General features: G+C 40.3%; 1 protein-coding gene and 1 non-coding gene across 2 annotated transcripts in view; both read left to right on the forward strand.

Moving 5' to 3' along the window:
- Positions 1 to 16,868, forward strand: part of RASGRF2 (Ras protein specific guanine nucleotide releasing factor 2) — a 256,645-nt gene that overhangs the window by 83,470 nt on the left and 156,307 nt on the right. The window contains exons 3-5 of the mRNA XM_027970489.3: positions 9,310 to 9,457; positions 11,717 to 11,806; positions 16,097 to 16,350. Of these exons, the coding sequence (XP_027826290.2) occupies positions 9,310 to 9,457; positions 11,717 to 11,806; positions 16,097 to 16,350 (492 nt within the window). The remainder of the gene's footprint in view (positions 1 to 9,309; positions 9,458 to 11,716; positions 11,807 to 16,096; positions 16,351 to 16,868) is intronic.
- On the forward strand, positions 1,753 to 1,859 carry LOC114115121 (U6 spliceosomal RNA). The gene has a single exon (XR_003589604.1). It is a non-coding gene; the product is annotated as a U6 spliceosomal RNA (small nuclear RNA).

The following is a 16,868-nucleotide window of genomic DNA, read 5'->3' on the forward strand; positions in this document are numbered from 1 at the left end:
GCAGGAGACATGGATTCGATCCCTAGGTTGTGAACATCCCCTGGCGAAGGACGAAACGGCAACAGCACACTACAGATTTTTCTTATGTTAATGTCTTTTGCTGTGTTCTTGTTGTTTAGTCACTAAGTTATGCTTGACTCTTTGCGACCCCATGGACTGCAGCACACCAGGCTCCCCTGTCCTTCACTGTCTCATGGCATTTGCTCAGATTAATGTCCACTGAGTCAGTGATGCTATCTAACCATCTCTTCCTCTGCCACTCCCTTCTCCTTTTTCCTTCAATTTTTCCCAGCATCAGGATCTTTTCCAGGGAGTTGGCTCCTTGCGTCAGGTGGCCAAAGTATTAGAGCTTCAGCTTCAGCATCAGTCCTTCCAATGACTATTCAGGGTGGAGTTCCTTTAAGACTGACTAATTTGATCTCCTTGCAGTCCAAGGGACTCTCAAGAATCTTCTCCAACACCACAATTCGAAAGCATCAATTCTTTGGTGCTCAACCTTCTTTATGCTCCAATTCTCATATCCATACATGACTATTGGAAGGTCCATAACATTAACTATATGGGCCATTGTCAGCAAAGTGATAGCTCTGCTTTTTAATATACTGTCTAGGTTTGTCATTAGTTTCTTTCCAAGGATCAAGCCTCTTCTAATTTCATGGCTGCAGTCACAATCCACAATGATTTTGGAGCCACAGAAAATGAAATCTGTTACTGCTTCCACTTTTCCCCCTTCTATTTGCCATAAGGTGATGGACTGGATGCCATGATCTTAGGTTTTTGAATGATGAGTTTTAAGCCAGCTTTTTCACTCTCCTCTTTCACCCTCATCAAGAGGCTTCGTAGTTCCTCTTTGCTTTTTTGCATGATGTACTCTGCATATAAGTTAAATAAGCAGGGTGAAAATATACAGCTTTGATGCAGTTCTTTCCCAATTTTGAACCAGTCATTGTTCCATGTCCGGTTCTAACTGTTGCTTCTTGACCCATATATACAGGTTTCTCAGGAGACAGATAAGGTGGTGTGGTATTCCCACCTCTTTAAGAATTTTCCATAGTTTGTTGTGATCCATACCGTCAAAGGCTTTAATATAGTCGATGAAGCAGCAGTAGATGTTTTTCTGGAATTCCTTTGCTTATCCAGAGAATGTTGGCAATTTGATCTCTGGTTCCTCTGTCTTTTCTAAATCCAGCTTGTTATGTGGAAGTTCTAGGTTCACATACTGCTGAAGTCTAGCTTGAAGAATTTTGAGAAAAACCTTACTGGCATGGGCACAATTATATGGCAGTGTGAACATTCTTTGGCATTGCCCTTCTTTGGGATTGGAATGAAAACTGACTCTTTCCAGTCCTGTGGACACTGCTGAGTTTTCCAAATTTGCTGACATGTTGAGTGCAGCACTTTCACAGCATCATTGTTTAGGATTTGAAAGAGCTCAGCTAGAATTCCATCACCTCCAATAGCTTGGTTTATAGTGATGTTTCTAAGACCCACCTGACTTCACACTCCAGGATGTCTGGCTGTAAGTAAGTGACCACATTATCGTGGTTATCTGGGTCATTAAGATCTTTTTTTCCGCTCTGTACTACAGTGTAAACTTCACAAGAGCCCAGGTTTTTTTTTTTTTTTTCTGTTTTGTTTACTCCTGTATCCAGTGCTTTGAACAGTTTCTGGGTACGTACCAGTCAATAAACATTGAATGAAAGAATGAATTTGAAGTCATAGGGACATATTAAGAAGGAAATAAACATTACAGTGCTCGTTTCGGCAGCACATATACTAAAATTGGAACGATACAGAGAAGATTAGCATGGCCCCTGCGCAAGGATGACACGCAAATTCGTGAAGTGTTCCATATTTTTACACTGTTGGTGGGAATGCAAACTAGTACAGCCACTATGGAGAACAGTGTGGAGATTCCTTAAAAATTGCAAATAGAACTGCCTTATAACCCAGCAATCCCACTGCTGGGCATACACACTGAGGAAACCAGAATTGAAAGAGACACGTGTACCCCAGTGTTCATTGCAGCACTGTTTATAATAGCCAGGACATGGAAACAACCTAGATGTCCATCAGCAGATGAATGGATAAGAAAGCTGTGGTACATATGCACGATGGAGTATTACTCAGCCATTAAAAAGAATACATTTGAATCAGTTCTAATGAGATGGATGAAGCTGGAGCCAGTTATACAGAGTGAAGTAAGCCAGAAAGAAAAACACCAATACAGTATACTAACACATATATATGGAATTTAGAAAGATGGTAATGATAACCCTGTATGTGAGACAGCAAAAGAGACACAGATGTATAGAATGGACTTTTGGACTCTGAGGGAGAGGGAGAGGGTGGGATGATGTGGGAGAATGGCACTGAAACATGTATACTATCAGGTAAGAAACGAATCGCCAGTCTCTGTTAGATACAGGATACAGGATGCTTGGGACTGGTGCACAGGGATGATCCAGAGAGATGATATGGGGTGGGAGGTGGGAGGGGGATTCAGGATTGGGAACTCATGTATACCTGTGGCAGATTCATGTCAATGTATGGCAAAACCAATACAGTATTGTAAAGTAAAATAAAGTAAAAATAAAAATTAAAACAGAAAGTAAAAAAAAAAAAATTACATAATCCTGTCTCACAGAGTAAATATCTGTCATTAGGACTGGTGTATGTGGGGCTTCCACTTAAAATTATAGAGGTGCTGGAAAAATGCAGAAAAACACAAAAGAATTTAATTAAAAATTACCCATAATTGTGCTAGTGAAAGAACACTGCTGTTTCTGTTTGGAGTGCCTATCATTCCCTCTTGGTCACCCCTCCTTCCCAACCCTTATATCTGTGATATACGTAATTTTCTCTCTCTGCAATTGAGCTTATGTGCATACACAAAACATGCTTATTTTTACCTCCTGGAGTTTTTGCTATTGTTGTTGTTCACTTATTAGTAAGTCTTGGCTATGTCTTTATTATGTTACAGTTCTTTCAAAATATGATTGCAAATGGCATGTATCGTTCCACTGTGTGGATCGACTATTGCTTGTTTAATCATTACCATATTATATACATGTACATTTAGACTGTTTGCACTTTCTTATATTCATTAAAATAATTAATGCACATCTTGTTTCTTTGTGCATCTTTGTGCAGATCTCTGTTTATTTTCCTTGGGTTAGATTATTAGAAGTGTAATTACTATGACCAAGGATGTGTATGACCTTTTTAATGTATCTTGATGCATGTTGTGACATAGTTCACTCCAGTAGTATAGCCGTTTTAACATATCTTTGCTGTTTTGCTGAGGAGCATTATTTACTGAAACTCTTGATAAATTTGATAAACAATTTGTGAAAAATGAAAGTTGTGCAGTCGTGTCTGACTCTTTGTGACCCTGTGGACTATATGATGCTAAGTCGCTTCAGTTGTGTCCGACTCTGTGTGACCCCATAGACAGTAGCCCACCAGGCTCCCCCGTTCCTGGGATTCCCCAGGTAAGAACACTGGAGTGGGTTGCCATTTCCTTCTCCAATGCATGAAAGCAAAACGTGAATGAAGTCGCTCAGTCATGTCCGACTCTTAGCGACCCCATGGACTGCAGCCCACCAAGCTCCTCCGTCCATGGGATTTTCCAGGCAAGAGTACTGGAGTGGGGTGCCACTGCCTTCTCCGTGGACTATATAGTCCATGGAACTCTCCAGGCCAGGTAGCCTTTCCCTTCTCCAAGGGATCTTCCCAATCCAGGGTTCGAACCCAGGTCTCCCTCATTGCAGGCAGATTCTCTACCAGCTGAGCCACAAGGGAAGCCCTTGTGAAAGGAACAATTTTTACTTATATGATTAAGTAGCACCTTTTTTCTGTATTTATTATTCATTCATATACTATTTTCTATGAAGCCCTTTTATCTATTTCTTGACTCAATAATTTTAAGCAATATTGTTGGCTCCCTGTTATAAAGATGAAGACTTTAACACTCTTACAAATCTCTTAGCTCTCCTTCCTCTGTTCCCCCTATTACTTACAGTGGTTGACTTTATATCTTAAAATCATATCATTAAGCCTCTGTTAATTTACCAACTTTGGACGGTATGTATTGGCTCTCTGCTATGCAAGATACATAATTTGAGACTTAATATGTTTTTATTGTTCTTTTCTCTCTTCTAACCCTGAGGTTTTATTACTTTCTCTATTATTTATTCTCTGTTTATAAGCTTTTTTAAACATTTACCTTCTGTTCTATAAGTTTAATTAAGCCACTGTTGGTTCTGAAAATTAAAAAACAGTGACGGGCATTTGCATCATGGTTATACAAATGTTACGTACCAACTGTCAAGGCTGGTGTTCAATTCTCTATTGTGATCTAACTCCCTGGGTTACTGAGGAGGAGCGCATCTGCTTGATACTCACTTTCTTTAGCTAACCTACGGTTTCTCTCTGGAAGATTTCATGATTTTTCTCTATCCTTCAGTTCAGTTCAGTCACTCAGTTGTGTCCGACTCTTTGAGACCCCATGAATCACAGTACGCCCGGCATCCCTGTCCATCACCATCTCCCGGAGTTCACTCAGACTCATGTCCATCGAGTCCGTGATGCCATCTAGCCATCTCATCCTCTGTCGTCCCCTTCTCCTCTTGCCCCTAATCCCTCCCAGCATCAGAGTCTTTTCCAATGAGTCAACTCTTCGCATGAAGTGGCCAAAGTACTGGAGTTTCAGCTTTAGCATCATTCCTTCCAAAGAAATCCCAGGGCTGATCTCCTTCAGAATGGACTGGTTGGATCTCCTTGCAATCCAAGGGACTCTCAAGAGTCTTCTCCAACACCACAGTTCAAAAGCATCGATTCTTCGGTGCTCAGCCTTCTTCACAGTCCAACTCTCATATCCATACATGACCACAGGAAAAACCGTAGCCTTGACTAGACGGACCTTAGTCGGCAAAGTAATGTCTCTGCTTTTGAATATGCTATCTAGGTTGGTCATAACTTTTCTTCCAAGGAGTAAGCATCTTTTAATTTCATGGCTGCAGTCACCATCTCTGTCCTTAGAGCTCTGACATTTTCCCAGGGTGTGACCGGGTATGACATTTTTAAAATTTGTCCTCTCTGGCATTTGGATCAGCCTTTCTATTTGAACTATACTGTGTTCAGTTCAAGGAAGGCTTCTTGAATTTCTTGGTTATTTCCTCTCCGTCACAGTCTCTGTGTTTGTTTTTTTTTTTTTTTTCCTTCTGAAACTCCCATAAGATAGTTTTTAGACTTCTTGGATCTGTACTCCAGGCTGCTCAAATTTTCTCTCCTATTTTTAATCTCTTTGTATTTTTGTTCAGTGTTCTTTATCTCTGCCACCACCCAGCTTAGACTTTAGCCATGTCTGGTTTATTGGTTGGCACATTCATTGACCTGAAATTTTTCAATAATTGTTTTTGTTTCCAAGAACTCTTCCTTTTATCTGATCACTTCTTTTCCAGCCACTGTTTGCTTTAGGGCTTTACTATCCTTCCATATCTCTCTGAAGATAATAAATCTCTGTTGCCTGATTAGCCTCGTTTCCCTAGTGTCTCTTCTGTTTGCTCATTTGAGGCTTTACTTATTAACTCTTGCCGCTTGTTTACTCTCCAGTGCTTAAAACAATAAACAACTTGCCGTCCCCCGCAGTGTCTGTGGCTTGGGAATCTAGGTATGGTTTTGCTGGATGCCTCTGCCCCGAGGACGCAAGGCAGCAATCCTGGTGTCAGCCAGGTCTGCAGCCACACCTGCAGGTTCGAAAGGTGCTCACTCACATGATTGTTGGCTGGATTCACTTCCTTGCCAGTTGCTGGACGGAAGCCCCGGTTTCTCATCAGCTGTTGGCTGAGGCCTCTCTCAGTTTCTGTCTGTGTGCGCCTCTCCATGTAGCAGCTCACGACATGGCAGTGGCCAGCACAAACCGGCAAGGTAAGAGAAGGCCAATAATAAGGTGGAAGCCAGAGTCTCCTTGTACACTGATCTTGGAAGGGCCGTCCCATCACTTTTGCTGTGATCTGTTCCATCACTAGGGGTCATCTTGCGTGCCGCCTACTACCTTTCTTAGGGATTAATTTTCTCAAGTGTCTAGTGATCTTTGTTTCTAAATGAAGGATCTTGAGGGTTACTATAGGTAGCTGGCCTGGGCTTAACACTGTGACTGTGAACAAGGGTCTCTGTGTGCCTTTTGTGGTTGTGCAGGCTTCCTTTTCAGGAGGGTGGGCAGATGGCAGCAGGTTGGCTGGGACTCTCCCTTGTCAGGCTCCACCCCTGTTAGTGTGCTTGGGTGGAACCTGTGACTTGCTACCAGCAACTAGTATATAGCAAACACGAGTGAATAGTGGCTTCTAGGTTACATTCTATGGCAAAGGAAAAGGGATTTTGCAGGTTAATTAAGGTCCTAAATCAGTTGATTTTGAGTTAATTAAAAAGGAGCTTTTCCTCAGTGGGCCTGACTTAATCAAATGAGAGGGGGGTGGAAGCCCACCCCTGAGGTCAGAGATGCTCTCCTGCTGGTCTTGAAGAAGCAAACTGCCTGAGTTCTGTAGCTGCAAGAAAATCCCTTTTTCCAACAGCCTGATTGAACTTGAGTGTGGGTTCTCTCTCATTCACTCCTCTAGAACAGAATGTACCTGGGCTGACACCTTGATAACAACCTTGGGAGACTCTGAGTTGAGGATCCAGCTGAACTGACCCATAGAATCTATGAGATAATACGTATGTGCTGTTTAAACCTCTATGTTTGCGGTAATTTGTTACCCAATAGAAAGTCATGCAGTGTACTTCACTCCTAGTCCCTCCCCAGTGCCTTTCCCTTTTGCTCTCTGTCTTGTGTGTGCAGTGGATGTGATGTAAAGCCAAGCTCTGTTCTCTGAGTCTAACCCCCTCATAAGGAGCCTTCTTCGGGAAGGCGGCCTGCTTTCTACAGAGAGTAGATCTTCGGCTGACTTGAGGACATGTCATTCTTGCCTGTTGGACCTTTTCTTTCTTTATCTTGTAAAATGAGAAGAGGAGGAACCTAACTTCCAGATGTTCTGAAGGCTCTTGTTTAATGAAAGACCCTGATGATCCTTCCCTTGCCGTCTCCTGTCCTTTGTGTTTGTTGGTTCTGGACCTGGAGCTTCTCTGGCCACGCTTGGTGGGAACCATGCCTGTGCAAGGGGTCTGCCTGTGTGGTTTCCTTGCTCTGATTTTCCCACCATTCTGATTCTTCTTGGTTTTTCTCTTCATGGAATTTCATAAAACTTCTGGTCTGTTGATGACATATTTTCCTGTTTTATAATGCTATTATGGTTTCCTTCTTTAAACAAAAACCAGTTTTCCTAGCATTTCAGCAGGACCTTGGAAATGAAGGGAGGCAGATATATCAATGATGAGTCTGCATGAATTCAGCTCTACATACTGGTCTGGACTTTTTCTTTTTATAGAAGAAAATAAAATATTCTTTTGCTACCTAACACTGGTCTAACATGTTTGTAATAAATTTGGCATGTTTCCAATAAAACTGGTGAGAAAGGGTGGAGTTTTTATTATAATAAGTAACTTTCTCATGCTCTGTTATCACATCCTCCTTTTAAAGTACCCTAAAGCATATTTCTTTGAGGACCGTGCCTTTTTTTTCCTCCTTTCCCCCTCTTCCTGTTTACACTTACACAGCCTTTCTTTCTTCTCTTAGGGTAATTTCTTAGAACGAGTGACTTAAAATATTGCTGACACTATGCTTTTTTTTTTTTTCTAACACTGATGGCACACATGATGTAAGTGCTGAGAAGGTTGCGATAACTGAACTAAAATTGTGATTTTTAGAATTGTCTTAAGACTTTTTTAGTTCCAAGTAACAAAAATCTATTTCAAACTAGTGTAGGTTAGAAAGAGAATTTATTACATGGAAACTGCAATAGGATCTCACCAAACCCAAGGGTAAAATTATATTCAGATATCATGAGGGTCAAAGGTAATTACAGGAAGTATTTACCTTTCTGTCTCAGACTTTTTCTCTCTCATCTATTTTTCTGAACATCTACTTATTCTTTTCTATCTTTGTTTTGGTATGGGTGTGGCCAAATGTGGCTGATCAATAATAGTGATCTGAGTTTCCAAGTTTATATCATCTCAGTTCAAGCAAATAAGTCAGAGGCACAGTCCCAGATTCCAAAGAGAAATAATCCAGCTTGGTTTAGCTTGGGCCAGTCATCTCTTTTTAGACCAGGGCAATGTGATCATGAGAGCAGATTTTGTGGTGTAAACAGGACTGCCACAGCCCAGGTTCTCAAAGAAGAGGTAGGGGGGTAGAAGATATATCAAGGGGGCAGATATCTCAAAACTTATTTGTTATGATATTCTTGTTTATATCCAGTTTGCTGTTTCTCATTAGAGAGACAGTTTATCTTGTGGTTAAGAACATGAGCTTGGGGTCAGATAGACCTTGATTTGAATCCCAGCCCTGCCACCTGTTAGCTGTGAGGATCAGATTCTTTCTCTGTACAATTGAAGTGATAAAGTCTGTCTCTTGGGGTTGCTTGGAGGAAGAGAATATATGTGATGTACCCCACATGCTCAGTAAATAGTTATTATTTATTACTGTTATCACATCATATGGAAAAGATTATGGGAATGGACAAATAAACATTTTACCACCCTAAATAGCACAAGAAGCTCTGGAAGCAAAAATCTGGGTGCCATAGAGATCAATAAAAAAATCTAAGAGAGAATGTCTTGCTTTTCACACTTGGCCGAAGTAGTGGAAACAAGTTAGGCTGATGATGTCAGGGCCCAAGAATCTACACTTGTTTTTAGAATGAAGTTTTTGCCTCTAATGGTTTTGGGAAGCGTGAATCCAGAGGTCCCATAATCCTGAAGAGAGCCAGGCTGGTGGTGCAGTCATCGTTGTTCTCTCCAGCCAGGGCCTCTCCTGATGGCTCCTGCGTTCAATCTGCTTGGCAGTTGGTCTGTTCTGATTGGCTAGTGCTTTACTCCGGGAAACACTTTAAATATGTGCCATCAATTCAAAGACTTCCGTTTTATTAAATAAGTTCCACTATTTTCTTTATAAAATAATAGATTTGCTTTGCATCTTTCTCATTTATATGACAAAGTTGTGAGTTGCTGCCATCGTAAAATAAACTCTTCTAAAGGTTATGTAAAAATGTGATGATTCAAAGCCTACATAGTTAATATGAAATGTAAGCCAAACGTTAATGTTTACATAGAGTTAGTTAAACTCTATGGCTTCTTTTTAAATAAACATGCTGTTCTAGATGAAACTGTATAGAATACTATCTCAATGACTAACTGTAATTTTCTCTTAAGTTATGCAGACATTTTGATTGAGAGGGAAGTATTAATGCAGAAGTACATTCATCTAGTTCAGATCGTAGAGACAGAAAAAATTGCAGCTAACCAACTCCGGCATCAACTTGAAGATCAAGATACAGAAATCGAAAGGCTTAAATCAGAGGTATTTCCTAGTTGATAGACGCCTCATTGTTTCATGTTTATTGTCATCTCCTTATGGTTACTTAAAGCCTATAGGGGCAGAATTTTGATCCCAAACTTAGTTCCTCCACCATCACAGGTACATGAGGAATGAATATATTTTCTAAGTTAGGATTAGGTAAATATGTACAATAAAATATCAGAATAATATGCAGCTTTACATTATTTGTGCGCCTGATGTCCTTCCTTTGCTCGAATATTTAAGAATTGACTATAGTATTTATCTGTTTTCAGATGGATTCATAGTAATGATTATTGTGAACCTGTCATAGATTCAGTGTAAAAGTCTGAATGACAGCTAAAGAAGGTCCAAAGATGAAGTCAGAAAGTCTTTGCTTTTTTTCTCAGTCCAAAGAGTCCAACCTTCTCTATAGAATTTTGAAAAACTCATTTGGGTTAAAGTACGTGACATATGCTAGGATGCGTTTGTTTCCTGAAGCTGGGATTCCTGCCTCCCTCCCTGCCCCACCCTGACTGCGAACCTCTCAGGCTCTGCACCCCCAGAGAGTGAGACTGACTCAGGTGGTCGTGGAGACGGCAGCCGTTGCAGTGTCTGTGGGTCCTCCCTTCTCCTCAAGGTGCCTCCACGTGTATACAGAAACCTGAGTGTACCTTCCCGTGTTGTCCTGTCATCCCTTGTGGGAAGTGAGCAATACCTGAAGAACTGCAGAGGAATGTAGAAAGTTAAGTTTTTCTACTCTTTCTGACCAGTGGTGCAATAGTGTCCTCTTAGCTTCAAAGAAAAGAACAGGACAGAATGAAACCTACCGCTGATTGTAACTGTTGATAGAAACAAACCACAGGCTCCTCAATCTGGGTAATTTCTTGTTCCTCTGTCATTTAACATTTTCTTCTCTGTTTCCTCACATCTTCTTTTGAGACTTACTCTGCAAATTCTGAGAGGGTTTTCACCTCCTGCTGCCCCTGTACCTCACCTTCAGCAGACAGAGCAGGGCTTAAGCTGATGTTCCCGTTGGGATCCGATTGCCTCTCTGAGGATGAAAAGTTGCAGACTGTTCACCATATCATTAGTGTTGTTAACTTCCCGATCCAACCCTGAAATCTGAGATAGTGAAAACAACAACAGAAAACATAACAAACCTGCATTTTAAAAGACTATATCAGGCACTGTAATTTAAAGCAAAATTATTGTGTTCTGTCTTCGCCACAGTTAGCCAGAGCAGATGCTTGTCTGCTAAGTGAAAGAGGTTGGCATTTACTCCATGAGAGAAACTCAGCACCGAGCAGTGTTCCCCAGTATTTATTTGTGTGTGCTTATCTGCCTTCACTATGTTCTTTTTCAGTCTGAATATATATTGCAGCCACAGACTGTCAGTAGCAGGTCTGACTTGTGTGGTCATCGACAGGAGCCGTAATTTATTTCCTACTCCTTTTATTTGCCCACTTCCCTGCCAGGAAAATGGCAGAGGAGAGAGTTTGGTAATGGGGACAGAATGTAAAGACAGGTCTGAGTGGGCAATTATGATCTCAGCGTGTTTAGTGTTTGCTTGTTGGTAAAATCTGGATCAGTCCTTAAGTTTGCAGGAGCCTGCAGTTGAGTGATGGAGATTCTCTGTCCAAGGAATTTCACTGCTAAGTGTGGTTCTGAGGCTACCTGGTTTTGAGTCATAAAAATGAGCTGAGGCTATAAAGAGATCCCCCAGGTGGTTTCAATCTTTTTGTCTTTTTGTGTTTTCTTGACTGGCTTGGCCGAGCCCCAGGGCTCTGGAGTTCCCTGCAGTTCCCGTTTTCCCTAGGAGATCTGTGACTCTGCTGTACTCTGTGTGCTTGGAAGGCTGCAGGCTGATTTTAGAAAGCATGAGCGCTTGGAGCTGAGTGTCACTGCATTTGGAGATCAGAGGGCTTTACAGGAAGCTGCCATTAATGAGATGCTTGACATATCCCTGAGATGCTGAGAAGGCCTTGGTCTGGTCATCGCTGGCAGTCAGGGTCTAGTTTTGGACTCACATTTCTGTAACCCAGGCCCCCGTTCACACTCTCCACAGTCACTTCTTATAAGCACTTTTGTTAGCAGCATAATAAGACAAGTTTGGGGTAAAGTTCAGGCTTCCCCTGCTTAGCATCAAACGAAGATAATGTGCCTGAAAAGCAAATGTTTCCTGAGGATCTTATAAGTTACCTTGTAAGCATAACTTCCTGTGATATATGGTGTTAGCCTAGTGTTTCCCAAATCATGAAATGGACCAATTTTGTGTTACAGATCATCGCTCTTAATAAAACAAAGGAACGAATGAGACCTTACCAAAGCAATCAAGAAGATGAGGATCCAGACATCAAGAAGATAAAAAAGGTAGGGTTTCCAGCTTTGGGCGAGTGTAGTGGGGACCAGTTGTCTTTCCGTAGTGATGTCTTTGCCACCCTGACTCTGAGCTAAGAACAGTCTTGGTGTTTCTCTCCCAATGGCTTCCTGACTTCTGCTTCAGAATTATCACACATGATTACTTCCCTGGAAAAGCTTTGGCTTGAGATTTCTTTCCGGTTCTGGCAATCCATGTGTGGATTCTGTGAGACGGATGCTAAAGGTGGACATGAAGACAGTGGTATTCTCCATTTGGGTTATTTAAGTGCTGCTGAACTTTCTGGTGTTTGTGCCACTTTTATATTTTAGGGAATAATTTTTAAATTACACTTCAAAAATGTTTCTTTTAGCTTTAGGCTTCAGTGTTTATTTAGAGAAGTTTATTTTTTTGAGCATGTGAGAAAACTGAGTGAATCAATACATCTGCTCAGGTTTCTGTTTTATTGTTGTTTCTTTCTTGTTTAACATCCACATAATCAGCAACTCCTTCCATCTTACTGTCACTTACAACTATACAACTTCTGCAATTAACCAGACCCTGGCACTCTCTGTAGTCTACTGTGTTTGATTTAAGTCATCTTGGTTTTGAGTTCCACAGTCTTAGTTGTCCTATGTAAAAGCACTGATTCAGCTGTGTTAATATTATGTTAAAAGGTGCACAGTGACAGAATTTTATTTCTTCTTCATTTTTTTCTTATTCCTATTTTCCTATGCTAGGTAATTATTCTCTTTCAGTTACAATAAAGCTTTAAATATTGCTCAGAATTTGCAATAGAAAAGCTGCTCAGGACTAAGTTGCACTGTTTTCCGTTTTCAAGAAATAACAAAGTAAAATAAAAACATTCCTCTCTTAGAATTAGAAAATCTTTAAATTAAATTTGGTTTATGTTGTTGTTACAAGATGAATGCTGTTGCCATTCTTTTAATAACATGCAGCTCCATATAAACAAAGATATCAGTAAAATACAATTGTAGTACTGTCCTGTTGTAGAAAATGTTAGCAAGTAAACAAGCCAGCTTTTGCACAGAAGGCAATATTGCTTAAGTAAATAGATTTTGTTTGTGTTAATCACTCAAGTCATGCCCAACTCTGTGCAATCCCATGGACTGTAGCTAGCTCACCAGTCTCCACTGTCCGTGGAATTCTCCAGGCAAGAATACTGGAGTGGGGTGCCATTTCCTTCTCTAGAGGATCTTTCTGACTCAGAGATCGAGCCCAGATCTCCTGCATTGCAGGCAGATTCTTTTATTTAACACAAATTCAGTTGATTTTTGAAAACACTTCTGTTAAATGGAGGAATAATGATAAAATACATTTTATAGTTTCCTGTCTTCCTCTTTCATAATGGAAATAATTTTTAAAAAACCTTACTTTTAAATTTGTTAACAGGTTTTGAATTTAACTCTATTGCCCTTTATGTCCCCAGTCAGACTGACGTCTCTGTGGAAAGGGATGTTTACCAATGAATTGTGCATGTGTGTGTTAGTTGCTCAGTTGTGTCTGACTCTTTGCGACCTGTTGGACTGTAGCCTACCAGGCTTCTCTGTCCATGGGGTTTTCCAGGCAGGAGTACTGGAGTGGGTTGCCATTTCCTTCTCCAGAGGATCTTCCCGACCCAGGGATCGAACCTGGGTCTCCTGCATTGTAGGCAGAGGCTTCACCATCGAAGCCACCAGGGAAGTCCCACAAATGAGTTAGATACTCTATGCTGATCTTTACAAATAGCCACATAATTTTTTAACTTCAGGAGACCAAAAATTGCAATTGGCTCACAGAACTTTCCTGTATGATTTCTCCAAATAATATGCATATAATTTTCTCCACATAATTCTACTAAAATGTGCTTTTAATTTTTATTGCTTGAGGTATGACAACTGTGTGAATGCCTATTATGAAAATTGATAGTGTGCTGACATCAGTTGGTAAATGAGACAGTTTTAAATATTGCAAAAGAAGAATAGTTGTTTAAATGCATGATAATTGAGACCATATGGGTGAAATAGTATGAAAAAAAGGAAAATAATATGTTAAGAAGAAAACAATGATACTAAAAATGATTTGATAGTAATTTATTGCTTTCAATTATATATGACTTTGCAACCTGCTTTGTTGCTTAATCTACTGCTTAGATATAACAAATACTAATAAATTATCATATAATTTTTCTTATATTTAGAAAGGACCTCACATTTTTGGGTCAGTTATTTGGTAGATAAGGAAATGGAGCCCAGAGTTCAAGGTCATCCAGTAGGTTAAGTGGCAGAGCCTTTGGGTTCAGGATATGACATATACCTCTCTGTTTAGCACTCAGCATTTACCTGGGCATTTAAAAGATGCTCAGTAAATATTTGTTGGCTGAAATGCAAAGGCTAGCATACTTTGTCCAGTTGGCCTGTCATATCTTGGGGATTCATATCAGTTGTAGGGGCTTCCATCTTCCTACAACATTGATTTTAATTTTTATTTCTTTTTTCCCCACAAGATAACACCATTGTGAATTTTTAGTGTGTGGTTTGCCCATGTGGCTGAGAAAGAGAGTCCTTATAGTTAACAAAAAGCAGGTAAAAGAAGGGCAAGCCTGGTTGCAGGTTTCCTGTGTGACTTAACCAAGAAATTTAGTTTACTCATCTGTAAAAAGAAGAGGTCAGATGAGCTGATGTCTAACACTTTTTTTTTAAGCTTAAAAAAAAAGACTCAAATAGCCATTACAAAAGATCAAACCTGATTTTAAAATAGGCAAAGGACTTGAGTAGACATTTCTCCAAAGATGATACACATTTCTTTCAAAGATGATTCTTTAGAGAAATCCCTAACACTTGAAAAGATGATCAACATCACTAAGCATCAGGGAAGTACAATCAAAACTGCAGTATAATATTATCACACACCCATTAGGATGACTACTATATAAAAAGAACCCCAAAACACCCAAATAACAAGTATTGTTGATGATATGAAGAAATTGGAACCCTTGTGCTCTGTTGGTGAGATTGTAAAATGACTCAACTGCTATGGAAGACAGTATGGTGGTTCCTCAAAAATTTAAAAATAGAACTACCAGCAACCCCACTTCTGAATATTTATCCAAAATAATTGAAAGCAGAATTTTGAAGAGATACTTGCACTCCTGTATCCATTGCGGCATTATATGTAATAGCCAAGAGGTGAAAGCACCCCAAATGTTCATCAACAGATAAATGGATAAACAAAATGTTATCTATCTATATATACATACATATACAGAGTGGAATATTATTCAGCCTTAAAAAGAAAGGAAATCCTGACACATGCTACAACACAGATGAACCTTGAGGCCATTATACTAAGTGAAATAAACCTGTTACAAAAAGACAGATATTGAATGATGCCCCTTATGTAAGTTATCCAAAGTAGTTAAATTCATAAAAACAGGGAGTAGAATGGGAATTACAGGGGCTGAGGGAGGGGGGAAATGGAGAGTTGTTTAACAATTATAGAGTTTGAGTTTCACAAGATGAAAATGTTCTGGAGATCTGTATGTGCAACAATGTGATTATACTTAACACTTCTGAACTATACACTTAAAAATGGTTAAGACAGTAAGTTTTATGTTATGCGTGTGTTTTTTGTACCACAATTAAAAAATGTTAATACCTGACTTTATGTTGTTAAAGAATAAACCTTCAATTTATTCCTTTCTTGAAATGTTAACAACTAAATATGTAATATTATTATATTCTGATGTCCTTCTGCTGCTGCTGCTGCTAAGTCGCTTCAGTCGTATCCGACTCTGTGTGACCCCATAGACAGCAGCCCTCTAGGCTCCTCTGTCCCTGGGATTCTCCAGGCAAGAATACTGGAGTGGGTTGCCATTTCCTTCTCCAGTGCATGAAAAGTGAAAAGTGAAAGGGAAGTCGCTCAGTCGTGTCCGACTCTTAGCGACCCCATGGACTGCAGCCCACCAGGCTCCTCTGTCCATGGGATTTGCCAGGCAAGAGCACTGGAGTGGGGTGCCATTGCCTTCTCCACTGATGTCCTTCTAGGGAGGCCTAAACAGCTTAAGCTATTGGAGAAACTAGTAAAGCTGAAGGAAAATATTGTTTTAAAAATCTTTTTTTTTTTTTTTTTTTGCTGCTATCTGGCCCAAACCTGACACTCTTTATTCTGTGGTGGGCCCACCAGTGCTCCAGTGAAGGAGCACGATATACGCGGCGCAGGATGGACACCCTGCCGACCAGCTTAAGAAGCCTGCCCCGCCCCTCCCTGAGATTCACTTCTGCTTTGCTGCCGCTGTTCTGTAGGTTCAGAGCTTCATGCGAGGGTGGTTATGTAGAAGGAAATGGAAGACCATCGTGCAGGATTACATTTGTTCGCCTCACGCCGAAAGCATGAGGAAGAGAAACCAGATCGTGTTCACCATGGTCGAGGCTGAGTCGGAGTACGTCCACCAGCTCTACATCCTCGTCAATGGTTTCCTGCGGCCCCTGCGCATGGCGGCCAGCTCCAAGAAGCCCCCCATCAGCCACGACGACGTCAGCAGTATTTTTCTCAACAGGTTTGTCTTGGATAAGTAAAAGTTGTGTGAAAAATCTATCCATAGTTTTTAAAGGAAGTTTTACTTCACTCGTAAAAGAAGTATAAATTCACCTGTATGAGCTTATGATATTGAAAATAAGAAAGCTGTCATTGGTGTTTCATTGTTGGCCCATGTTTTCTTATTTTTATCTTGGATATTGGCATCTAGTTATTTCTGTCTCTTTTTTTCTATTTGACATGGCGTTACCTACTGTTACCCCTCTTGACATCTTATCATTGTGTGTGTGTTGGGGAAAATTATCTCCTTCATACCCTGAGGGAAATGGGAGTGATTAATAGGTCTTCACATGTAACTTACACAGAAGTACTTTAGGAAGAACAAAAATTAACAGAGGGCCTGAGGATCTCTAGTAAATTTATTTTCTCAATAAATATTTGTAGTGCGTTTACTGCTGAGGATTCATCAGTGAACAAAGCGGAAGGTCCCTGCCTTCATAGAACTTAAATTCTGATGTGGGAATATAGACGACGAATAGT

This window comes from Ovis aries, chromosome 5, assembly GCF_016772045.2.
Source record: "Ovis aries strain OAR_USU_Benz2616 breed Rambouillet chromosome 5, ARS-UI_Ramb_v3.0, whole genome shotgun sequence".
In the NCBI taxonomy this organism is placed as follows: domain Eukaryota; kingdom Metazoa; phylum Chordata; class Mammalia; order Artiodactyla; family Bovidae; genus Ovis; species Ovis aries.